The 26,927-nt window shown below is 54.2% G+C and overlaps 1 protein-coding gene across 2 annotated transcripts in view; it reads left to right on the top strand.

Annotated features, from left to right (window-relative positions):
• The window catches only part of LOC139237962 (shiftless antiviral inhibitor of ribosomal frameshifting protein homolog), a 36,105-nt gene extending 11,025 nt beyond the window's left edge, over positions 1–25,080 (top strand). Inside the window, exons 4-9 of one of the 2 annotated variants that reach the window (XM_070867300.1) lie at positions 3,485–3,532; positions 4,691–4,729; positions 7,193–7,333; positions 9,376–9,479; positions 17,992–18,140; positions 20,091–25,080. In XM_070867300.1, coding sequence (XP_070723401.1) covers positions 3,485–3,532; positions 4,691–4,729; positions 7,193–7,333; positions 9,376–9,479; positions 17,992–18,140; positions 20,091–20,368 — 759 coding nt within the window. In that variant the 3' untranslated portion in view covers positions 20,369–25,080. The remainder of the gene's footprint in view (positions 1–3,484; positions 3,533–4,690; positions 4,730–7,192; positions 7,334–9,375; positions 9,480–17,991; positions 18,141–20,090) is intronic. The other variant, XM_070867301.1, reaches the window with a different exon arrangement.
• The last annotated feature ends 1,847 nt before the right edge of the window (positions 25,081–26,927 follow it).

Below are 26,927 nucleotides of genomic sequence, written 5' to 3'. Positions count from 1 at the left end.
CCAAAAAAAAAATCACAAAAGGAAAAAAAAAACACAAAAAAACACCCCCAAAAAAACAACAATTTAAAAAAAAAAAGAGGGGAGTTATAAGTGTCGGTAGTGTCCCCCAGATCGGGGGGCACTCGATCTAATGTTTATTTTGTACCCCCCCCCAAAAGAGTTGTAGAGCTGTTGATCCACCGGTACGCTTGCGGCCTTCCGCGAGAGGTGGGCGCCGGAGGGACTGGAGTGCATCATCACCCCCGGCAACCCAAATCTTAATTTGATTTAATATGTTTTAAAGTTTAATTTGTTTTTATTGCCGGGTTTTAGTGTCCCCCTCCCGTTTTAGTGCCCCAAAAAACTCCACAAAAAAACTCCACAAAAAACCCCACAAAATAACCCCACAAAAAAAAACAAAGAAAAGCAAAAAAGGGTACTTGTTTGAAAGTGTTTGGAGTGTCCCCCAGATCAGGGAACTCTTGAGTTAAGGTTTATTTGTTCTCAACAGAAAGAGTTGTAGAGCTGTTGATTCACCGGTACGCTCACGGCCTTCCGCAAGAGCTGAGCATCGCAGGGACTGGAGTGCATCATCACCCCCGGCAACCAAATTTTAATTTGATGTGTTTAACGTCCAAAGTTTAATTTGTTCAATGTGTCGGTTTTAGTGCCCCTTTAATAAGGGGGCACTTGATTATTGTTTCAACTTAAAATAGTTGTAGAGCTGTTGTGTTGGAAGTGGCTTATCCAGTCATGTGATGTTCACAAGGCTCAATAAAACCCCAGCCAGTTGGGTTTTTGTTATGTTGGTTGAGGGATAAATATCGGCCCCAGGACAACGGGGAGAACCCCCCTCTCTTCTTCGAAATCGTGCTATGGGATCTTTTGCATCCAGCTAAGAGAGCAGACGGGGCCTCGGTTTAGCATCTCATTCAATAAGTGAGGTGGCTGAGAGCCTGGTGGATGAACTGTTAATGTGTAATAATAACTTTTATTTATATAGCGCTTTTAATGTAGTAAAAACGTCCCACGGAGTTTAATAACAGTGTTACAAGACAAAATAGATAAATTTGACACTGAGCCACAAAAAAAGAGAATTTAGGCAGATGACCAAAAGCTTGTTTAAAGAGGTAGGTTTTAGGGAGCATCTTGAAGGAGGAAAGCGAGGTGGAGAGGCGGAGAGGTTTACGGAGAGAGTTCCAGAGCTTGGGGACCCAGGTAACTGAAGGCACAACCACCGATGGTTGAGCAGTTATAATAAGGGATGTTCAAGAGGCCAGAATTTGAGGAGCGCAGACATCTTGTGGGGTTGTGAGGCTGAAAAAGATTAGAGAGATAGGGAGGGGTGAGGCCATGGAATGATTTGTAAACCAGGATGAGAATTTTGAAATCGAGGCAGTGTTTAACCGGGAGCCAATGTAGGTCAGCGAGCACAAGGGGGATGGGTGAGCGGAACTTGATGAAAGTTAGGACACGGGCTGCCAAGTTTAGGATGACCTCAGGTTTACGTAGGGTAGAATGTTTACGTAGTGTGATTGTTAAACCTTTTGCTAATAAACCATCTAGTGTTGCTATGAATTCTTAAACAAAGAACCCTTGAAGCAGATACATTACAGTGCGTACTTAACTGAAGGACCAACCCAGAGACACACCAGCCCGGGATGCTCCTGTGCGTTCCGACCTCCTGCTTAGGAATTGTGGCTTTTGAAAAGACGTTTTGGTTTCTCTCTGTTGCTCCCCCGCAGTCTGTCCGTGGTGACCACCTTTAGGAATAGACGGCCATCCCTGAGCCAGTGTCGTCGTATCCCTGTCCACCAGGGTATCCTCTCCTTGCTGCCCTTTAGACAGTGCCTGACGTGTGCCCACTGCCTCTGTTTAATCGAGCTCACTATGTGGAGACCCACAGGCATGAACATGTGTTGTGCCAGTCCACCAAGGGGTTGGCACTTTACGAAGCGGGACAGGAATAGCCAAGTGGCCCTGGTGTGAAAATTAGTAATCGCACCAGTTCATGTGTCACTGAGACACGCAGACCAGACGTATGAGTGCGTGCGTGAGAGTGCGTGCGTGCGCGAGAGTGCGTGCGTGAGTGTGTGTGTGTGAGAGTGCGTGCATGCGTGTGAGTGCGTGAATGTGTGTGTGTGAGTGTGTGTAGCCTCCCTGATAAAGTGCAACATCCCCACTGACACCTGGGAGTCCCTGGCCAAAGACCGCCCTAAGTGGAGGAAGTGCATCCGGGAGGGCGCTGAGCACCTCGAGTCTCATCGCCGAGAGCATGCGGAAACCAAGCGCAGGCAGCAGAAGGAGCGTGCGGCAAACCTGTCCCACCCACCCTTTCCCTCAATGACTGTCTGTCCCACCTGTGACAGAGTCTGTGGCTCTCGTATCAGCCACCTAAGAACTCACTTCAGGAGTGGAAGCAAGTCTTCCTCGATTCCGAGGGACTGCCTATGATGATGATGATGAAGTGAGGAGCGGCACCTGGGGCAGGGGGAGGGGGGGGGGCGCTATTCGGGATAGCAGCGGGTCCGGGGGCTCTACTGAAAAGCGGTAACCTAATGTGTGATTGTGTGTGAAATGACTTTCATTTTATTTTGCCTGTTTCATCTTGTCACTACACTCTTCCAATAAACAGAAGTGAAGAGACCTTGGCAATGGTAATATGTACCTGCCTCTGTCTTGCTGCATCTTGCATCTTTCACTTTGCAGCCTCAGCCCTTCAGTGTGTCCCTCGTTACCACTGTTTTTCGGTGCAGACCTTAAGCTCCATCCACAGAGCCTACGAACAATTTTGCGTCGCTCCAAAATGAAAGGTTATGCCGGTGAAACTTGGAACTTTTTTTGGGGTGCAGTCGGCCACTAAAAAAAATCGGACGCACCTCGACAACTGCGCCAAAAATCGTCCATGTGGAAAATCGGCCCCCCATGAAACTGCCGGATTGTCGGAAAAAATCCATCTGGTTCACTAACGTCCTTTTAGGGAAGGAAATCTGCCGTCCTTACCCGGTCTGGGCCTATATGTGACTCCAGACCCACAGCAATGTGGTTGACTCTTAACTGCCCCTCTGAAATGGCCCAGCGAGACACTCCGTTGCATCAAAGCTGCTGCAACAAAGTCAGCATTGTGGGAGCACCTTCACCACATGGGACTGCAGCGGTTCAAGAAGGCGGCTCACCACCACCTTCTCAAGGGGCAATTAGGGATGGGCAATAAATGCCGGCCTTGCCGGCGACGCCCACATCCCGTGAACGAATAAATTCAAACAAAAAGCTTGAATGCTAGCAAACTGGTTGAAGGCGAGGTCAAGGAGCCCATTGGTTCAGTGGCTTCTGATGGCAGGGTCAGAGGTCGCAAGACAGAGTGCCCAGTTGGGTGACCCTGCCCCGTGGCCAGTCAGGTTACCCTCTCCGACTTCACACGGACCCGCGACCTCGCGTGACGCAGTGAATTACAACACTTGCTGCTGCGTGGAGGCTAAGGCACTGTTTCCGGTTCTTTCCGCAGGGTGCTATCGAGACTCTCCGAGCCGAAGAAAAGAAAGCAAAGAATAAGGTGGGTTCAGAGTCTGAATGTTTGGGAGTGCAAAATGGCCATTGGGCCCGAGTCGATGTTGGGCTGTTCAAGCTCATCTACTTACCTTCTCACTTTGAGTAGATTGGGCCTGTATTCTCTGGAGTTTAGAAGAATGAGAGGTGATCTCATTGAAACATAGAAAATTCTTACAGGGCTTGACAGGGTAGATGCTGGCTGGGGAGTCTAGAACTAGGGGTCACAGTCTCAGAATAAGGGGTCGGCCATTTAAGACTGAGATGAAGTGAAACGTCTTCATTCAGAGGGTGGTAAATCTTTGGAATTCTCTGCCCCAGAGAGCTGTGGAGGCTCAGTCTTTGAGTATATTCAAGACAGAGATCGATAGATTTTTGGATATTAAGGGAATCATGGAATATGGGGACAGTGCAGAAAAGTGGAGTTGAGTTAGATCAGCCATGGTCTTATTGAATGGTGGAGCAGGCTCGAGGGGCCGAATGGCCTACTCCTGCTCCTAATTCTTAAGTTCTTCTGTTGTTGGTGTCCAGAGCCTTAAACGGAGGCTGCATGCAGAGCGATGTTCCGGTGCTCTACGTGAGATCGGCTGCAAACCCAATCCCGACAATTCCCCCACAGGCCCAGAGGGAGACGTTCAACAGCGGGTCAACCTGAGGCCGTTCTGGACCATCTCTGACCAGTTGACGGGAGAGCATGATTGGCAGGGGCAGGGGTCGCCAACCCTCCAGGGTGGCCTTGGAGTCTCCAGGAACTAAAGGCTCTTCGACAGGGCAATACCCGGGGAGAAAATGAATTGCCCATTTATATTACATCTTCTTTTGTTTACTTGTTGTAAAAATATTGGAGATGAAGAGACATTGCTGTTTGACTGACAGTCAGACTTCATCCAATCGGGTAAAGAAGAGGCTATTCGCTTTCCGATTGGCTGTGGGAAGGCGGTGTGTTGCGAGGATAGGCGACCAATGGCGGGGTGTGGGGGAGCAGTTGGCGGGGGGGGGGGGGGGGTCATGTGACGACACCTCCAAGAATCTGTCCAACCAGAGTTAGGCCGAGGCGCAGGTGAGCGGTTTGGCCATGAGGTGGCGCTGGCTGTGGAGAGCTCCAGCCTGTCGCAGTTTTCTGCCACTGGTGAATGATGGTCGATCAAATCTCCTCTTGTTTCAGGGCACGAAAGCGGCAATCAAGAAGGATTCCGATGTCCAGGTAAGAGCCCGTCCGGTACGATGGGGCGGCGGGTGTTACAGACGGTATACTGGCCGTTTACTGATGGCGCGCTTGACGTGGCTGGGATCCCGACGACGGGTGATGCTCACTGGTTGAATTTGCGGCATGCAATCGATTAGTCCCCGGCTAAGCTCCTGGGCCAGTTTCGATCACCGGGATGAGGAATTTTCCCAGATTTTTTTTCCCTAAATTGGCCTGGGTTTTTATCTGTTTTTTCCCTCTCCCAGGAGATCACGTGGCTCCAGTTGGGGTGGAGTGTAGAATGTTTCGGTGTAAGGGATGTCGCAGTTGTGTGGGTCGGACTGGTTGGGCCGGGTACTCTTTACCTTTCCGTCATTGTTCATAGGTTTATATGTAACCTTCAGGGCTGCTGACCGAGGGCCGTGCGGCTCTTTGTCGGCCGGCGCGGACATGATGGGCCAAAATGGCCTCCTTCCGCGCGGTAAATTTCTATGTTTCTCTGTTTCTAAGCTGTTCACTGAGTTCAAGGCAGTGCAGCTTGGGAAGGTCCTCAGCCTGAGTCTCCCCCATGTGTCCAACCGTTGAGACACATTTTCTCCACCCACACACCGCTAGTTTGGCAGAGAGTCCCTACATCGTCTTTTTATCTTGCCAGACATCCAATGGACACACTGTAGCTTGGAGATATGTTCCATTTCCTGCTCACAGTGTTTTCCAAGGGTTGGGAGGTGGGCCAATCTTCACTGACCGCTGCTTTCAACATGTAAAGATTTTAAAGATTCTCGGAATGTGGGCAACCTGGCAAGGCCGGCATTTATTGCCCATCCCTAATTGCCCTCGAGATGTTGGTGGTGAGCCGCCTTCTTGAACCGCTGCAGCCCGTGTGGTGAAGGTGCTCCCACGGTGCTGTTGAGGGAGGGAGTTCCAAGATTTTGACCCAGCGACAATGAAGGAACGGCCGATATATTTCCAAGTCAGGACGGTGTGTGACTGGGAGGGGAACGTGGAGGTGGTGGTGTTCCCATGCGCCTGCTGCCCTTGTCCTTCTCGGCGGTAGAGGTGGCGGGTTTGGGAGATGCTGCTGAAGAAATGGGCTTGTACACCTCAGGACTTTGTACATGCGTTGATCAGTGCACTGAGAACAGCACTCAGGAGAATTTAACCCCTGAGTTTCCCAATCCGGGATATGTCTGAGCGGAAGCCAGGAGCTTTCTCCGGTGGAAGGAGGTAAAATTGGAGCGCGAATCTGGGCTGGATTTTTGGCTTTGCTCATTTCGGGGCGGTAATGGCGGGGTGAGGGGGGGTGGGGGTAGAGTTTGTGCCCGGGAACAGTTTGCACCTCAGCCAGCAATATTGGGCAGCTGGGCCCTGAGTGTGGGGCGGAGCACTAAGGGAGGCGTTGCACTCCTCTCTCTGGGCTCTAGGCTGGCTGAGCAAGTGAAAAATCCCAAGATAAACAGCCGGCTTCGGGGTGTTCTGAGAGAGGCCTCGGTGGCGGGGGGGGGGAAACTGAAACCCCTCCCACCAAAAACATTCCCAAAAAAGAACTCATGCCACCACAACATAAATCATAAAAAAACCCAACTAAAACAAATCACACTTAGCCACGGTCGGCGATACTTCCCTCACTGCGGCCGCTACAGCTCGGACCGCCCGCTTCCACAGGCGTTCCCACCAGGGGGCGCTACGGAGCGCTAAGGGTCAGACGCGAACCAAAAATCGAACCGGTGTCACAACGTGGGGCGTTGCACACCGGCTCACCTCTCCCGGGCGGTAATGCGTCAGTACCGACACCGAATGTACCAGCGTGGCGCTGGAGGCTGGCCGCCCATCCGGAGGAGCTTACCGCCGCCATTGTTGCCCCTCCGGGGTGAAAACAGAGGCGGCAACAAGCCAAAAATGCAGCACAGAGAGACTCAGCCAGCTCAAGGACTATTCTCACTTGCCCTATCCCCCACCCTCCCTGTAGCATTGGCAGTGTGTGTCACTTGTCCTGCTAGCCTGGGTCAGTATGTGGGGATCAAATAATGGAAAATAAAGAGCGATAGTCACGGGGGGGGGGGGGGGTGGGGGAAGGACCGTAAGGTGGGGCAGAGGAGAAATAACTTGCATGAACTCCTATTCAGCATGCCCCGGCCTCGACCGCTGCTCGGGTTTGGTGGCTCTCTGTGGTCATGGGGTCTCGACCGGGCACCTAGATGGTTGGGCAAGAACGGTAAGTTGGCAGAGAGAGATCGCTGGGCCCAATGGTACCACAAGAGAGTGGACCATCCCCGCGGGAACTGGCAGCGGTGGTGGAGCAATTCCACAGGGGTGGGGGGGGGGGGGGGGGGGGAGGTCAAGGAGGTTGTGAGCTGAGGGGAATCAAGTCGAGGCAACAGTTGGGCAAGGACCCCCCTGGGAAATGGGACTTACTAAAATTCTTCCGCGTTTTTCTCCCCCCCCCCCCCCCCAACCCCCCCAACTCTTCCTTTCCTCAAGAAACTGGCGTCAGAATTGACGGAGAGGAATTTGCAACTGTTTAACCTGGCGAATGAGAAGACGATACCGTGGGAGGAGAGACTGTTTGCCTGCAAGCACTGCGATAGCTACTGGTGGAGGAGAGTACCTGAAAGAAAGCAGGTAGGAGCCATCTGATTTCCTGCCGCCTGTCTCTGGAAGTCCAGAGTGAAGGCTCGGTTAGATGGACTTTGCCTCCTGGGCCCCAGTGGGCAAATGCGTCACACATTACTGGTGGAGGAGAGTAGAGGAATACAAGGGTGCAGAGGAGATTTACGAGGATGTTGCCTGGACTGGATAATTTTGGCGATGAGGAAAGATTGGAGGTGTTGGGTCCGTTTTCTTTGGAACAGAGGAGGCTGAGGGGAGACCTTATGTAAAATGATGAGGGACCTTGATGGAGTATATAGGACGGACCTGTTTCCCTTGGCAGAGAGGTTAACACCCAGGGGGCATAGATTTAAAGTAATTGGTAGGAGGTTTAGAGGGGATTTGAGGGGAAATGTCTTCACCCAGAGGGCGGTGGGGGTCTGGAACTCACTGCCCGAAAGGGTGGTAGAGGCAGAAACCCTCACTTAAAAAGTTGCTTGGATGTGCACTTGAAGTGATGTAACCTACAGGGCTACGGACAAAGTGCTGGAAAGCGGGATTAGGCCGGATAGCTCTTGGTCGGCCGGCATGGACACGATGGGCCGAATGGCCTCCTTCCGTGCTGTAAATCTTTATGATTCTATGATACAAAAACTGACCCGTGCAGACAAGGGCGGTCTTAGGTTTGACCTTTGACCCGGCCCAGGAATGGCGATTGAGATGGTAGGATGAGGGTGGGGGGGAGGGTGTGAGATCACCCAGCATTCCTGCTTTTGATCACCATCCAACGGACCCATGACTAGCAAGCCCCCCCTCCCCTCCCCTGTGTGAGAGATACTGGCCAACAGCAGCGATTGGGACCATAATGTTCCCTTCTCATCGCGTGTCAGCCTGCCGACACACTCAATGGTCAACGGCCACATCTCTTTGTGAGCCACTGCCTTCATCGCTGGACAGGCAGAAATTAGTGGGGGGGTGAAAGAATATCCAGCTAAATAGTGAATAAAGTCGCTGTATTTCCTGAAGGGCATTTCTTCTTTAGTTAACCTTGTCGGAGGAATTGGGAGCAGACCCCAATAAATGGGGGAATTGGGATAGACCCCAGTAAATGGGGGAATTGAGAGTTGGACCCCAGTAATGGGGCAATTAGGAGATAGACCCCAGTAAATGGGGGAATAGGGAATTAGACCCCAGTGAATGGGGGAATTGGGAGAGACCCCAGTAAATAAGGGGATTGGAGACCTGAGTAAATGGGGGATTGGGAGAGACCCCAGTAAATGGGGAATTGGGAATTAGACCCCAGTAAATGGGGGATTGGGAGAGAGACGCCAGTAAATGGGGAAATTGGGACAGACCCCAGTAAATGGGGGAACTGGTAATTAGACCCCAGTAAATGGGGGACTGGGAGTGACCCCAGTAAATGGGGGAATTGGGAGAGACCCCAGTAAATGGGGGAATTGGGAATTAGATCCCAGCAAATGGGGGATTGGGAGAGACCCCAGTAAATGGGGGAATTGGGAGAGATCCCAGTAAATGGGGGAATTGGGTGTTAGGCCCCAGCAAATGGGGGATTGAGAGAGGGACCCCAGTAAATGGAGAATTTGGAGAGAGACCCCAGTAAATGGGGAAATTGGGAGAGAGACCCAGTAAATGGGGGATTGGGAGTTAGACCCCAGTAAATGGGGGATTGGGAATTAGACTCCAATAAATGGGGGATTGAGAGAGGGACCCCAGTTAATGGGGAATTTGGAGAGAGACCCCAGTAAATGAGGGAATTTGGAGCGAGACCCCAGTAAATGGGGGATTGGGAGAGAGACCCCAGTAAATGGGGGAGGACAGCATTAATGGGAGAATGAATGCAGCACCTGTGGCTGGGCCTTACAGTGTGAGTCTCCAGCCAAAGCCTCAGGCCGAGATTGTCCATTGCTGACCATGATGGCTGAGCAGAGTTGGAATCGGGCCGGGAGTTTACAGTTCAGATTCCCCTATTGCGGAATGGTCTCCCTGTGTCCTGCGGATTACACATTGCCACTGCATATTGAGCGTGCTGACGTCCGCCCTCTGTCTCTCGGCAGGTCTCGAGGTGTCGGAGATGCAAGATGAAGTATGACCCGGTGCCGGCTGATAAAACGTGGGGCTACGCGGAATTTCACTGCCAGGAATGTGGGAACATCTTCGGGTAATGTGGGAAGGAGTTTCGGCAGTCACAATCGTTCCGGTTTAGTGTTAAGATAAGGGCAATTACATCGGAGTCTTCCTTTGTACCGTCACTGAGAGACATGACTCCTGTACCGTCACTGAGAGACACGTCTCCCGTACCGTCACTGAGAGACACTGCTCCCGTACCGTCACTGAGAGACATTGCTCCCGTACCGTCACTGAGAGACACTGCTCCCGTACCGTCACTGAGAGACACGGCTCCCGTACCGTCACTGAGAGACACGTCTCCCGTACCGTCACTGAGAGACACGGCTCCCGTACCGTCACTGAGAGACACGGCTCTCGTACCGTCACTGAGAGACACTGCTCCCGTACCGTCACTGAGAGACACGGCTCCCGTACCGTCACTGAGAGACAGGACTCCCGTACCGTCACTGAGAGACACTGCTCCCGTACCGTCACTGAGAGACACGGCTCTCGTACCGTCACTGAGAGACACGGCTCCCGTACCGTCACTGAGAGACATTGCTCCCGTACCGTCACTGAGAGACACGGCTCTCGTACCGTCACTGAGAGACACTGCTCCCGTACCGTCACTGAGAGACACGGCTCTCGTACCGTCACTGAGAGACACTGCTCCCGTACCGTCACTGAGAGACACGGCTCTCGTACCGTCACTGAGAGACACTGCTCCCGTACCGTCACTGAGAGACACTGCTCCTGTACCGTCTCTGAGAGACAGGACTCCCGTACCGTCACTGAGAGACACGGCTCCTGTACCGTCTCTGAGAGACAGGACTCCCGTACCGTCACTGAGAGACACGGCTCTCGTACCGTCACTGAGAGACACGGCTCCCGTACCGTCACTGAGAGACACTGCTCTCACACCGTCTCTGAGAGACAGGACTCCCGTACCGTCACAGAGAGACACTGCTCCCGTACCGTCACTGAGAGACACGGCTCCCGTACCGTCACTGAGAGACACGGCTCCCGTACCGTCACTGAGAGACACGGCTCCCGTACCGTCACTGAGAGACAGGACTCCCGTACCGTCACAGAGAGACACTGCTCCCGTACCGTCACTGAGAGACACGGCTCCCGTACCGTCACTGAGAGACACTGCTCCCGTACCGTCACTGAGAGACAATGCTCCCGTACCGTCACTGAGAGACACGGCTCCCGTACCGTCTCTGAGAGACAATGCTCCCGTACCGTCACTGAGAGACACTGCTCCCGTACCGTCACTGAGAGACACTGCTCTCACACCGTCTCTGAGAGACACTGCTCCCGTACCGTCACTGAGAGACAATGCTCCCGTACCGTCACTGAGAGACACGGCTCCCGTACCGTCTCTGAGAGACAATGCTCCCGTACCGTCACTGAGAGACACGGCTCCCGTACCGTCTCTGAGAGACAATGCTCCCGTACCGTCACTGAGAGACACTGCTCCCGTACCGTCACTGAGAGACACTGCTCCCGTACCGTCACAGAGAGACACTGCTCCCGTACCGTCACTGAGAGACACGGCTCCCGTACCGTCACTGAGAGACACTGCTCCCGTACCGTCACTGAGAGACAATGCTCCCGTACCGTCACTGAGAGACACGGCTCCCGTACCGTCTCTGAGAGACAATGCTCCCGTACCGTCACTGAGAGACACTGCTCCCGTACCTTCACTGAGAGACACTGCTCCCGTACCGTCACTGAGAGACACTGCTCCCGTACCGTCACTGAGAGACACGGCTCCCGTACTGTCACTGAGAGACACTGCTCTCACACCGTCTCTGAGAGACAGGACTCCCGTACCGTCACAGAGAGACACTGCTCCCGTACCGTCACTGAGAGACACTGCTCCCGTACCGTCACTGAGAGACACAGCTCCCGTACCGTCACTGAGAGACACGTCTCCCGTACCGTCACTGAGAGACACTGCTCCCGTACCGTCACTGAGAGACACGTCTCCCGTACCGTCACTGAGAGACACTGCTCCCGTACCGTCACTGAGAGACACTGCTCCCGTACCGTCTCTGAGAGACAATGCTCCCGTACCGTCACTGAGAGACACGGCTCCCGTACCGTCACTGAGAGACACGGCCCGTACCGTCACTGAGAGACACGGCTCCCGTACCGTCACTGAGAGACACTGTTCCCGTACCGTCACTGAGAGACACTGCTCCCGTACCGTCACTGAGAGACACTGCTCCCGTACCATCACTGAGAGACACGGCTCCCGTACCGTCACTGAGAGACACGGCTCCCGTACCGTCACTGAGAGACACGGCTCCCGTACCGTCACTGAGAGACACTGCTCCCGTACCATCACTGAGAGACACGGCTCCCGTACCGTCACTGAGAGACACTGCTCCCGTACCATCACTGAGAGACACGGCTCCCGTACCGTCACTGAGAGACACTGCTCCCGTACCGTCACTGAGAGACACGGCTCCCGTACCGTCACTGAGAGACACTGCTCCCGTACCGTCACTGAGAGACACTGCTCCCGTACCGTCACTGAGAGACACGTCTCCCGTACCGTCACTGAGAGACACGGACCGTACCGTCACTGAGAGACACTGCTCCCGTACCGTCACTGAGAGACACGTCTCCCGTACCGTCACTGAGAGACACTGCTCCCGTACCGTCACTGAGAGACACTGCTCCCGTACCGTCACTGAGAGACACGGCTCCCGTACCGTCACTGAGAGACACTGCTCCCGTACCGTCACTGAGAGACACTGCTCCCGTACCGTCACTGAGAGACACTGCTCCCGTACCGTCACTGAGAGACACGGCTCCCGTACCGTCACTGAGAGACACTGCTCTCGTACCATCACTGAGAGACACGGCTCTCGTACCGTCACTGAGAGACACGGACCGTACCGTCACTGAGAGACACTGCTCCCGTACCGTCACTGAGAGACACGGCTCCCGTACCGTCACTGAGAGACACTGCTCCCGTACCATCACTGAGAGACACGGCTCTCGTACCGTCACTGAGAGACACTGCTCCCGTACCGTCACTGAGAGACACGGCTCCCGTACCGTCACTGAGAGACACTGCTCCCGTACCGTCACTGAGAGACACGGCTCCCGTACCGTCAGTGAGAGACACGGCTCCCGTACCGTCACTGAGAGACACTGCTCCCGTACCGTCACTGAGAGACACGGCTCTCGTACCGTCACTGAGAGACAGGACTCCCGTACCGTCACTGAGAGACACGGCCCGTACCGTCACTGAGAGACACTGCTCCCGTACCGTCACTGAGAGACACGGACCGTACCGTCACTGAGAGACACGGCTCCCGTATCTTCACCGAGAGACATTGCTCCCGTACCGTCACTGAGAGACACTGCTCCCGTACCGTCACTGAGAGACACTGCTCCCGTACCGTCACTGAGAGACAGGACTCGCATACCGTCACTGAGAGACACGGCCCGTACCGTCACTGAGAGACACTGCTCGCGTACCGTCACTGAGAGACACGGCTCCCGTACCGTCTCTGAGAGACAATGCTCCCGTACCGTCACTGAGAGACACTGCTCCCGTACCGTCACTGAGAGACACTGCTCCCGTACCGTCTCTGAGAGACACGGCTCTCGTACCGTCACTGAGAGACACTGCTCCCGTACCGTCACTGAGAGACACTGCTCCCGTACCGTCACTGAGAGACACTGCTCCCGTACCGTCACTGAGAGACACGGCTCTCGTACCGTCACTGAGAGACACTGCTCCCGTACCGTCACTGAGAGACACGGCTCTCGTACCGTCACTGAGAGACACGGCTCCCGTACCGTCACTGAGAGACACGGCTCCCGTACCGTCACTGAGAGACACGGCTCCCGTACCGTCACTGAGAGACACGGCTCCCGTACCGTCACTGAGAGACACGGCTCCCGTACCGTCACTGAGAGACCCTGCTCCCGTACCGTCACTGAGAGACACGGCTCCCGTACCATCACTGAGAGACACGGCTCCCGTACCGTCACTGAGAGACACGGCTCCCGTACCGTCACTGAGAGACACGGCTCCCGTACCGTCACTGAGAGACACTGCTCCCTCACCATCAGTGAGAGACACAGCTCCCGTACCGTCACTGAGAGACACGTCTCCCGTACCGTCACTGAGAGACAATGCTCCCGTACCGTCACTGAGAGACACGGCTCCAGTACCGTCACTGAGAGACACGGCTCCCGTACCGTCACTGAGAGACACGGACCGTACCGTCACTGAGAGACACGGCTCCCGTACCGTCACTGAGAGACACTGCTCCCGTACCGTCACTGAGAGACACGGACCGTACCGTCACTGAGAGACACGGCTCCCGTATCTTCACCGAGAGACATTGCTCCCGTACCGTCACTGAGAGACACTGCTCCCGTACCGTCACTGAGAGACACTGCTCCCGTACCGTCACTGAGAGACACGGCTCCCGTACCGTCACTGAGAGACACGGCTCCCGTACCGTCACTGAGAGACAGGACTCGCATACCGTCACTGAGAGACACGGCCCGTACCGTCACTGAGAGACACTGCTCGCGTACCGTCACTGAGAGACACGGCTCCCGTACCGTCTCTGAGAGACAATGCTCCCGTACCGTCACTGAGAGACACTGCTCCCGTACCGTCACTGAGAGACACTGCTCCCGTACCGTCTCTGAGAGACACGGCTCTCGTACCGTCACTGAGAGACACTGCTCCCGTACCGTCACTGAGAGACACTGCTCCCGTACCGTCACTGAGAGACACTGCTCCCGTACCGTCACTGAGAGACACGGCTCTCGTACCGTCACTGAGAGACACTGCTCCCGTACCGTCACTGAGAGACACGGCTCTCGTACCGTCACTGAGAGACACGGCTCCCGTACCGTCACTGAGAGACACGGCTCCCGTACCGTCACTGAGAGACACGGCTCCCGTACCGTCACTGAGAGACACGGCTCCCGTACCGTCACTGAGAGACACGGCTCCCGTACCGTCACTGAGAGACCCTGCTCCCGTACCGTCACTGAGAGACACGGCTCCCGTACCATCACTGAGAGACACGGCTCCCGTACCGTCACTGAGAGACACGGCTCCCGTACCGTCACTGAGAGACACGGCTCCCGTACCGTCACTGAGAGACACTGCTCCCTCACCATCAGTGAGAGACACAGCTCCCGTACCGTCACTGAGAGACACGTCTCCCGTACCGTCACTGAGAGACAATGCTCCCGTACCGTCACTGAGAGACACGGCTCCAGTACCGTCACTGAGAGACACGGCTCCCGTACCGTCACTGAGAGACACGGACCGTACCGTCACTGAGAGACACGGCTCCCGTACCGTCACTGAGAGACACTGCTCCCGTACCGTCACTGAGAGACACGGCTCCCGTACCGTCACTGAGAGACACGGCTCCCGTACCGTCACTGAGAGACACTGCTCCCGTACCGTCACTGAGAGACACGGCTCCCGTACCGTCACTGAGAGACACGGCCCGTACCGTCACTGAGAGACACAGCTCCCGTACCGTCACTGAGAAACACTGCTCCCGTACCGTCACTGAGAGACAGGACTCCCGTACCGTCACTGAGAGACACTGCTCCCGTACCGTCACTGAGAGACACGGCTCCCGTACCGTCACTGAGAGACATGGCTCCCGTACCGTCACTGAGAGACACGGCTCCCGTACCGTCACTGAGAGACAGGACTCCCGTACCATCACTGAGAGACACGGCTCCCGTACCGTCACTGAGAGACACGGCTCCCGTACCGTCACTGAGAGACACTGCTCCCGTACCGTCACTGAGAGACACGGCTCCCGTACCGTCACTGAGAGACACGGCTCCCGTACCGTCACTGAGAGACAGGACTCCCGTACCGTCACTGAGAGACACGGCTCCCGTACCGTCACTGAGAGACACGGCTCCCGTACCGTCACTGAGAGACACGGCTCCCGTACCGTCACTGAGAGACACTGCTCCCGTACCGTCACTGAGAGACACTGCTCCCGTACCGTCTCTGAGAGACACTGCTCCCGTACCGTCACTGAGAGACACGGCTCCCGTACCGTCACTGAGAGACACTGCTCCCGTACCGTCACTGAGAGACACTGCTCCCGTACCGTCACTGAGAGACACGGCTCCCGTACCGTCACTGAGAGACACGGCTCCCGTACCGTCACTGAGAGACAGGACTCGCATACCGTCACTGAGAGACACGGCCCGTACCGTCACTGAGAGACACTGCTCGCGTACCGTCACTGAGAGACACGGCTCCCGTACCGTCTCTGAGAGACAATGCTCCCGTACCGTCACTGAGAGACACTGCTCCCGTACCGTCACTGAGAGACACTGCTCCCGTACCGTCTCTGAGAGACACGGCTCTCGTACCGTCACTGAGAGACACTGCTCCCGTACCGTCACTGAGAGACACTGCTCCCGTACCGTCACTGAGAGACACTGCTCCCGTACCGTCACTGAGAGACACGGCTCTCGTACCGTCACTGAGAGACACTGCTCCCGTACCGTCACTGAGAGACACGGCTCTCGTACCGTCACTGAGAGACACGGCTCCCGTACCGTCACTGAGAGACACGGCTCCCGTACCGTCACTGAGAGACACGGCTCCCGTACCGTCACTGAGAGACACGGCTCCCGTACCGTCACTGAGAGACACGGCTCCCGTACCGTCACTGAGAGACCCTGCTCCCGTACCGTCACTGAGAGACACGGCTCCCGTACCGTCACTGAGAGACACGGCTCCCGTACCATCACTGAGAGACACGGCTCCCGTACCGTCACTGAGAGACACGGCTCCCGTACCGTCACTGAGAGACACGGCTCCCGTACCGTCACTGAGAGACACTGCTCCCTCACCATCAGTGAGAGACACAGCTCCCGTACCGTCACTGAGAGACACGTCTCCCGTACCGTCACTGAGAGACAATGCTCCCGTACCGTCACTGAGAGACACGGCTCCAGTACCGTCACTGAGAGACACGGCTCCCGTACCGTCACTGAGAGACACGGACCGTACCGTCACTGAGAGACACGGCTCCCGTACCGTCACTGAGAGACACTGCTCCCGTACCGTCACTGAGAGACACGGCTCCCGTACCGTCACTGAGAGACACGGCTCCCGTACCGTCACTGAGAGACACTGCTCCCGTACCGTCACTGAGAGACACTGCTCCCGTACCGTCACTGAGAGACACGGCTCCCGTACCGTCACTGAGAGACACGGCCCGTACCGTCACTGAGAGACACAGCTCCCGTACCGTCACTGAGAAACACTGCTCCCGTACCGTCACTGAGAGACAGGACTCCCGTACTGTCACTGAGAGACACTGCTCCCGTACCGTCACTGAGAGACACGGCTCCCGTACCGTCACTGAGAGACATGGCTCCCGTACCGTCACTGAGAGACACGGCTCCCGTACCGTCACTGAGAGACAGGACTCCCGTACCATCACTGAGAGACACGGCTCCCGTACCGTCACTGAGAGACACGGCTCCCGTACCGTCACTGAGAGACACGGCCCGTACCGTCACTGAGAGACACGGCTCCCGTACCGTCACTGAGAGACACGGCTCCCGTACCGTCACTGAGAGACACTGCTCCCGTACCGTCTCTGAGAGACACTGCTCCCGTACCGTCACTGAGAGACACGGCTCCCGTACCGTCACTGAGAGACACTGCTCCCGTACCGTCACTGAGAGACAGGACTCCCGTACCGTCTCTGAGAGACACGGCTCCCGTACCGTCACTGAGAGACACTGCTCCCGTACCGTCACTGAGAGACACTGCTCCCGTACCATCAGTGAGACATATGGAACCTGTGTACCATCATTGACAGACACCAGTGTAACGTATTTGCTTCATGCCTAATTATTTGTTTAAGAATTCAAAGCAACACATTGCTATTAAGAACTAGTTGGTTTATTAGCAAAAGATTGAACAATCACATAGCACATTTCCAGTTCATCCACCAGGCTCACAACCATCTGCCTCATCATGGATCCCCTGAACCCAACTGGCTGGGGTTTTATTGAGTCTCATGAACATCATGTGACTGGCTAAACCACTCACACTGTAACAGCCGTGCAACTATTTTACTTTGTGAAATCAGGTGCCTCCCTGGCTAAAAGGAGCGGGGGAGCACTAAAACCGACAAATTAAACTTTAGACATTAAGATCAAATTAAAATTTGGTTTTTGGGGGTGATGGTGCACTCCAGTCCCTCCGGCGCCCACCTCTCGCGGAAGGCCGCGAGCGTACCGGTGGACACCACGTGCTCCATCTCCAGGGACACCCTGGCGCGGATGTAACCGCAGAAGAGAGGCAGGCAGTTGGGCTGAACGACCCCCTCGACCGCCCGCTGCCTGGACCGGCTGATGGCCCCCTTGGCCATGCAACAGCCCAGCAATCCTGTTAGCATACATTGCACCCACAGACCACCGCGCTGACTGACCCATTGACGGTGCGTCCCTTCCCGACCTCTCCGGCAAATGGCTAACGTTATTCACACCGCTTTCCGATTCTTGTTTAGGGGATTTGGGCAGATGGGGCTGCCTGCTCCGTGCTACGTCTGCTGCAGCCGGGTGACTCCAACCCGCATCCTTCCGCCAAAGAAAGGTCTGGGCCCCCGCACTCCCAGACCCCACAGCTGCTTCGCTGAGGACTGCTACAACCGCAAAGGTCAGCACGTGCGCCCCGGGGGCTCGTGGGGCGGTTTCGTTCAGTCTGGTCGCGCTCGCGATGATTCTCGCCTCCTCTGCTGGGTGCGTTGACACCTCGTGGGAGGACATGTCCGCAGGGCACCATCTCTCCGCCAGTCACCATCATAGGCAGTAATTCGGAACGCAGGAAGTCTTGCTCCCACTCTAGAGTCCTTAGTGGCTGAACAGTCCAATACGAGAGCCACAGTCCCCATCACAGGTGGGGCAGATGGTCATTGAGGGAAAGGGAGGGTGGGACAGGTTTGCCGCACGCTCCTTCCGCTGCCCGCCCTTGGTTTCTGCACGCTCTCGGCGACGAGACTCAAGGTGCTCAGCGCCCTCCCGGGTGCACTTCCTCCACTTAGGGCAGTCTTTGGCCAGGGACTCCCAGGTGTCAGTGGGGATGTTGCACTTTATCAGGGAGTACCTCACCCAAGTCGGCAATCACATGTGACTTGGCCAGTGTCAGGTTATTCACCATGGGCGAGGGACGGGTCGGGCATCCCCCCTCAACCCTCAATCAACAGACTTTATGAACTGTATAAAACACTAGTTAGGCCACAGCTAGAGTACTGCGTGCAGTTCTGGTCACCACGTTACAGGAAAGATGTGATTGCACTGGAGAGGGTACAGAGGATGTTGCCTGGACTGGAGAATTTTAGCTATGAGGGAAGATTGAATAGGCTGGGGTTGTTTTCATTGGAACAGAGGAGGCTGAGGGGAGACCTTATTGAGGTGTATAAAATTATGAGGGGCCTAGATAGAGTGAATAGAACGGACTTATTTCCCTTAGCAGAGGAGTCAACAACCAGGGAGCATAGATTTCAAGTAATTGATAGGAGGTTTAGAGGGGATTTGAGGGGAAATTTCTTCACCCAGAGAGTGGTGGGGGTCTGGAACTCACGGCCTGAAAGGGTGGTAGAGGCAGAAACCCTCACCACATTTAAAAAGTTCTTGGATGTGCGCTTGAAGTGCCGCAACCTACAGGGCTACGGACCGAGAGCTGGAAAGTGGGATTAGGCTGGATAGCCTCTTGGTCGGCCGGCACAGACACGATGGGCCGAATTGCCTCCTTCCGTGCTGTAAATTTCTGTGATTCTAAGCAGACAATCGTGTGCGTATTGACCAGGGGTCAGAAGGTCAGTCACCTTGGGCGAGGGAAGGGCGGGCGTCACACCTCAAAAATCAATCCTCTTCTCAATCGACATCCACCACCTCTCAATGAATGGCCGTCAGGACCATTGGCTGATATTCCCCCCGCACCTCCCCACCCCCGCCCTCCCTAGCTAAAGGGTGCCGGGCTGCCGCGTTACCCACTTCAAAAAAAAGTACTTTATTGGCTGTAAAGAGCGTGCTGAGGTTGCAAAAGGTGCTATATGTGATACTGAACGGCGGATTGTGTCAGAGAAGGTTCACTCGGTTGATTCCGGGGATGAGGGGGTTGACTTATGAGGAAAGGTTGAGGAGGTTGGGCCTCTACTCATTGGAATTCAGAAGAATGTGAGGTGATCTTATCAAAACGTATAAGATTATGAGAGGGTTTGACAAGGTGGATGCAGAGAGGATGTTTCCACTGATAGGAGAGACTAGAACTAAGGGACATAATCTTAGAATAAAGGGTCACCCATTTAAAACTGAGATGAGGAGAAATTTCTTCCCTCAGAGGGTTGTAAATCTGTGGAATTCACTGCCCCAGAGAGCTGTGGAAGCTGGGACATTGAATACATTTAAGACAGAAATAGACAGTTTCTTAAACAATAAGGGGATAAGGGGTTATGGGGAGCGGGCGGGGAAGTGGAGCTGAGTCCATGATCGGATCAGCCATGATCTTATTGAATGGCAGAGCAGGCTCGAGGGGCCGTATGGCCTACTCCTGCTCCTGTTACTTATGTCCTTATGTTTTTATGTTTCTCCCCCCCGCCACGCTCAGAGCCCCACGTCCCTGGGACACATTGCGTCCACCCACGCAGCCGGCTGCGTAAAGGGCTGAAGAGGGTCCTGTACCCTAGCCCGGAGCACGACAGCACCGGATCCACCATCGCCACCTGCCTGAGCCAGGGCAGCCTGATGGAATGCCCCGTGGATGACATCATCGCGGAGGACATCTTGGAGGAAGAGGAAGACGAGGAGGAGGAGGAGGAGGACGACAACGACACGACCGAGGAAGACGAGGACTCGACTGAAAAGTCGGACGACGGCAACGACTAAAAGCTGTTGCCGCGGTAACCGTGTGTAAATGTTGGCCGCAGCTGCTCACTGCTGCCCTGTGACCCTTCCCCATCCTCAGGGTCCCCCCTCCCCCCCCCCGGCTGGGTTATGGTGGTGGTGAGGGGGAGGGGGGGGTGATTTGTACCGCTCGGAAACAAAAAATGTTACTCTCTCAACTCCGACCACTTCACGGGGAAAAAAAAACAAAATTTGCAAACAAATATTTGCTTGAAATCTGTAAAATGAAGGCAGTAATTTGTGTTTAATTATTCCCGGGTCGGCGGGAGTTGCCTTGAGCTGACCAACTAGGAGAGGCGTCACACTGCCTGAGGCCCCCCCCCCGCGCCCCCCACCACCATGGAGCGATTTCTAATTGTGTGCGTGCGTGTGAGGGGGGTCTATCTCTCACTCTTCACTGAGCTGCCTTAAAGCAGAAAGTCGAGGTTTTCCGATCCCCTCACTCGGCCCGTCCACCTGAAATTATTTTTTTCTCTCAAGTTATGGTTTAAGGCGGGTGGGGAGGGAACAGCTTCTCGTAAGAGCAGCCCTGTAGGCTTTCTGCTCCCGTTCCAGGTCCCGCTCTGCCCTCCTGGGAGCCTCGCTGCTCCAGGTGCTGAGCGGGAATCTGCCCCTGAGCCCTCCTGGAAACGGCGAGGGAATGAGCAGCGCGTAAAATACAACTGTGACTTTTTAACTGCACAGGAGGAGGCCATTCGGCCCATCGTGCCTGTGTCTGCTCTCTGAAAGAGCAATCAGAATAATCCCTTTTTAAAAAAATCTCCTCGCTATCTGAGCCCTTTCCTTTCAAAATGTGTCCTGGATTCTGTTCCATGTTCTCACCAGCCTGCGTGCAACATCATTTCTCCTCCTTTCCTTTGATGATCGTGAAATCTCGGCTGTCCCACGCCCTAACTCGCACCAAGCCCCGTCACCCATCACCCACTGTGCTCGCTGACCTACACTGGTCCAGTTCACCAGCGCCGCGATTTAAAAATTCTTATCTTTGTGTTCAAACCCCTCCATGGCCCTCGCCCCTCCCTATCTCTGTAATCTCCTCCAGCCCCACAACCCCCCCCCCCCCGAGAGATCTGCCCTCCTGAGCATCCCTGATTATAATCGCTCAACCATCGGTGGCCGTGCCTTCTGTTACCTGGGCCTCAAGCTCTGGAACTCCCTCCCTAAACCTCTCCGCCTCTCTACCTCTTTCTCCTCCTTGAAGGTACTTAAAGCCTACCTCTTTGACCAAGCTTTTGGTCACCTGTCCTAATATCTCCGTCGTTAGCTCAATATCAGTTTTAATTTGATGATGCTCCTGTGAATGACACATTATGGGGAGCAGTTTCTCCCTCTCTCCTTCAAAATACCTCTTTGACCAAACCTTTGATCAACTGCCCTAATATCTCCTTCTTTAGATCAGTTGTTGTTTGCTATTACGTTATAGGTGCAGGTTGTTGTATTGATTCCCTTTAATTACCGCCTCTGGCCACCGGAAATAACCTTTCCCAATTTTATCTCATCGAAACCCCTCATAATTCCCAATCGCCATCTATCAGTGGATGCATCTGTTTGACATTCCTGTATTAAATACCATGCCGGTATCAAATCAGTTTATTTAAAACTGGTTAATGCCCAGTGGTTGCCAACTCTGCGGGGGCGGGGTAGCTGCAGGTCTCCGGCCCCACACTCTCACCATTGGCTGCCCAACATGTCCATCCTCGTGATGCCCCGCCCCCACTCTCTCGCCATCGGCCGCCCAACATGTCCATCCTCGCGTTGCCCTGCCCACGCACTCATCATTGGCTGCCCAACATGTCCATCGCGTGATGCCCCGCCCCCACACTCTTGCAGTTAGATGCCCAACATGTCCATCCTCGCGTTGCCCTGCCCATGCACTCATCATTGGCTGCTCAACATGTCTATCGCGTGATGCCCCGCCCCCACACTTGCAATTGGCTGCCCAACATGTCCATCTCGTGGTGCCCTGCCCATGCACTCACCATTGGCTGTTCAACATGTCCATCTTGTGGTGCCCCGCCCCCATACTCCCCATTGGCTGTCCAACATGTCTATCTCGTGCCCCACCCCCATGCTTGCCATTGGCTGCCCAACATGTCTATCTCGTGGTGCCCCATCCCCCACACTCTCGCCATTGGCTGCTCAGCATGTCCATCTCGTGGTAGCCTCGCCTTCCCATGACCAATCAGAAAGCGAACAGCCTCTATGTTACCCGATTGGATGAAACCTCACTGCCAGTCAAGCAGCCATTTTCCCATCTCCAATATTTTTGGAACTAATAAATGAGAAAAACACACATTTATTTTTGAACCCCCCTATGATTATCTATCTCTGTGTGTTATTCACAGCGGTGCTTGGGGGATTATCGTCAATTCCTGGAGACTCCAGGCCAATCCTGGAGGAGTTGGCGACCCCAGTAAGATGGCTGACAGAGGAACAGCAGTCGACTGTTGAGTGTCGCGTGCTGGTCTCACCAGCAGCCATTTCTAATGTGTCGTTTGTTTCTTTCTCCCTGCCCTGAAGTGCCTGAGTTCCGGTTCCAATCGGTGAAGCGCAGCCACAGACCCACGTCCCCTCACCGGGAGGAAACGTTCCTGAGAATGGGATCTGAGGTTTAGGAGGAACAAGAACCGTGGCCGATTTATTTTCTCACCCATCCACAGGTCAGGGCTTGGGAGGAGGGGTGCAGAGGGGGAAGCTGAGCCCCACACCCTTATGACTCAAGAGGCGAGTAGTGCTACCCACTGTGCCAATGTCAGCCGTGGCTCAGTGGGCAGCACCCTCGCCTCTGAGTCAGAGGGTTGTGGGTTCAAGTCCCACTCCAGGGACCTGAGCACATAAATCCAGGCTGACACTCCCAGTGCAGTGCTGAGGAAGTGCTGCACTGTCGGAGGTGCCGTCTTTCGGATGAGTTGTTAAACTGCTCTCTCAGGTGGTCGTAAAAGATCCAAGGGCACTATTTCGAAGATGAGTAGGGGCGGTGCCCTGTGGCCAATAGTTATCCCTCAATCAACATTACTAAAGGAGATCATCTGGTTATTATCACATTGCTGTTTGTGGGAGCTTGCTGAGCGCAAATTGGCTGCTGCGTTTTCCACATTACAACAGTGACTACATTTCAAAAAGTACTTCATTGGCTGTAAAGTGCTTTGGGATGTCTGGGTGTTGTGAAAGGCGCTATAGAAATGCAAACCTTTCTTTTCTTTGACAGCAGCAATACCTGGTGGCTGCAACCTCACACTGCAGCAGTAACGTTCTCCCCTCCAGTGTCTCTCAGCTGAGCTAAAGTGCTGCTCTCAGGGATTGGTTGATCTTTTCACCCCTCCCCGCCCCCCCTCCGAAATATGCTCTCTCTCAGGTGTAACCATCCCAAGTTGCAGGGAGGACGGGAGGGGAGGGGAGCTTTACTCAGTCTCTGAGGAGTTCTTCCTTTTACAATAGCATCAGAGCAACAGATGTAAGTAATGTTGCGTTTTAATAAATTTAAAGTAATTTTGCATGCAATAGGGGGAAAAATGCAGAGTAAGTTAGAACCAGTGAAAACGTAAAAGCATTGCAATTTGAAGGGATGGGATTAATTCTCCTGTATCATAATCACACAGAATCCATACCTGGAGTACTGCGTACAGTTTTGGTCTCCTTATTTAATGGGGGGGATATACTTGCATTGGAGGCAGCCCAGAGAAGGTTCACTCGGTTGATTCCTGAGATGAAGGGGTGGTCTTATGAAGAAAGGTTGGGCCTACACTCATTGGAGTTTAGAAGATCTTATTGAAACGTATAAGATTCTGAGGAGGCTCGACAGGGTAGATGCAGAGAGGATGTTTCCCCTCGTGGGGGAATCTTGAACTAGGGGGCACAGTTTCAGAATAAGGGCTCGTCATTTAACATGGAGATGAGGAGGAATTTCTTCTCTCAGAGGGTTGTGAATCTGTGGAATTCCAAACCCCAGAGACTGGAGGCTGGGCCATTGAATATATTTAAGGTGGAGATAGACGGATTTTTGAACGATAAGGGAGTCGAGGGTTATGGGGAGCGGGCGGGGAAGTGGAGCTGAGGCCAAGATCAGGTCAGCCATGATCTTATTAAATGGCGGAGCAGGCTCGAGGGGCCGAATGGCTGACTCCTGCTCCTATTTGTTAGGTTCTTAAACGTGTCTGCTGCACTTTTCCCTGCTGTCCACTAATGTGTGCTTTGCGCCGAGAAACCGTGCCATCTCCCTGAAGCTACCCATCGGCCTGGGACCTGTGGTGTTCACCAGTGGGAGTCAGAATACCCCTGGGGAGGTGGGAGATAATGGGGGACGCAGGGTCACACACACACACACAGTGGAACTGGGGCTTGTAGTGGAGTCCTGGGTGGGAATTTGATCCTGTCACAAGGGGGCGCCAGTTGTGATCTCTTTTGGGAGTGCTTTTCTGTACTGGACAACCCTTGCTGTAAACCTGTACTTGTTCTCTGAGAATGTATATTGTGTGATTCTGTGCTTCAGTCCAATACTTTGTGCTGGGACAGAAAGTGCTAAATTTAATGCAGCATTTAATGCAGGAATTGTATAAAAACTGGAGAGACTATATGACTCGTAAAAAAGCAATAATCATTGGAATGAGTGTGCTTCGGCGAAAACATTGAATTATTTTGCTCAAAGGGGGAAGATTATGTATTTTTTATTAAACATTAAAATACCTGACCCTGAATCTCTCGGATTGCTGTCTGATTTCCTTTCTCGTCTGAAGATGAAGACTTTGGCTCTGGGTTTCGAGTCAGTCGGTGAGCTGTCTGCCCTGGTGACTGCGATGGAGTAGCATCTGTTGCCAGGGAGAGGCTTCCCGGCCGTTAGAATCAGGCAGGAAGAGGCCGAGGGACCCGAGGGTATGGGCCCCAGCACAAGGTAAGTGCGCTGGAGGTGTGAGGGTGCGCAGGATTACCTTGAAGAGCAAGGGGAGTTATTCCCGGTGTCCTTGGGCCAATATTTATCCCTCAATCAACATCACAAAAAAACAGGTTATCTGGTCATCATCGCATTGCTGTTTGTGGGAGCTTGCTGTGCGTAAATTAGCTGCTGCGTTTCCTGCATTCGTCATCATAGGCAGTCCCTCGAATCGAGGATGACTTCCACGCCAAAAAAGGATGAGTTCACAGGTGTTTCAATGGAGGACCTAATATCCCAGATCCCAAACTACAAATTGAAGGGCGGAAGATGCCTGTGCGTGGATTTTTTTAACGTGGGGTGGCCGTTGCACACCAGCCACCACACGGGCTCGACAGAGCTAGGTCTTGGTCCAGTGGCAAGGGTTAACCAAGACGACTGGAGACCTGCTCTGCTGCACGGACCTTAGAACAGTGACTACACTCCACAAGTACGTCATTGGCTGTAAAGCGCTTTGAGGTGTCCTGAGTTTCATGTGCAGTGTTCAGCCTGCTGGATTCACAAATCCTTTCAATAAAGAAAGACTTGCATTTATATAGTGCCTTTCACGACCACCAGACTTCTCAATGAGCTTTACAGCCAATGAAGTACTTCATGAAGTGTAGTCACTGTTGTAGAAAATGTGGCAGCCAATATGCGCACAGCAAGCTCCCACAAACAGCAATGTGATAATGACCAGATCATCTGCTTTTGTGATGTTGATTGAGGGATAAATATTGGCCCCAGGACACCAGGGATAACTCCCCTGCTCTTCTTTTAAATAGTGCCATGGGGTCTTTTACGTCCATTTGAGAGAGCAGACGGGGCCTCGGTTTAACGTCTCATCCGAAAGACGCACCTCCAACAGTAAAGCACTCCCTCAGCAACGCACTGGAGTGTCAGCTTGGGTCTCTGAAATATTGCCCGGCCGAAACCCTCTGCTGAAATCTCTGGAGTGGGACTCGAGAGTGCTGCCCACTGAGCCACACGCTGAGGGAGGAGTATGCTTGTAGTCACAGTCCAGTGTCATTCTCTGTTATAAAGCAATGACACAGGGAGAAAGCGACCATCGAAATCCAGGCTCCAGCTGGGTGTTGCGGCACTTCATACTTTAGCCAGCAGGTGGTGCCATTGCCTGACGTTACCTCCCTCTGTGAGACCACTGGGGCCGAAATTGCCCCTTTCTATAAGACCCGTGGATGGGCCGCCATTTGAGAAATTGGCCCCAGTCGGTGCACGCTCTGTGGTTGGACGGTACGGCCACCCTTAAAGGGGAGCTGGCGCTGTCGGTGACTCCATGTTTCTTTTGTCGGCCGACTGCCAGGTTGGGCCACCAATTATTGCCCGCGGGTTCAGCCGGGCCGCCACAGGCGCCCTGTCACCCCCTGGCCCGGCCGAAACCCTCCCTGGTGGCCCAGCGCTTGCCACTGAAGTGGCCGCAGAGTTCGCAGCGGCCCTCCCCTTTAACTGAAGGGGAGGGACATTGTGACGCGCGTGCGCGGTGACATCATCAGTGCCAGGGCGATGACATCATCAGCATAATGCCGATGACTTCGAGTGGCGGCAACTCCGACCCGCCCCTACTTCCGCCCCTCTTGCCACACCGCTCCGACTGGAAACATCACCCGAAACGCT

Source organism: Pristiophorus japonicus, chromosome 24 (genome assembly GCF_044704955.1).
Source record: "Pristiophorus japonicus isolate sPriJap1 chromosome 24, sPriJap1.hap1, whole genome shotgun sequence".
Lineage (NCBI taxonomy): Eukaryota > Metazoa > Chordata > Chondrichthyes > Pristiophoridae > Pristiophorus > Pristiophorus japonicus.
The sequence above is the reverse complement of the archived record's forward strand: the minus strand, read 5'-3'. Positions and strand labels throughout refer to the sequence as shown.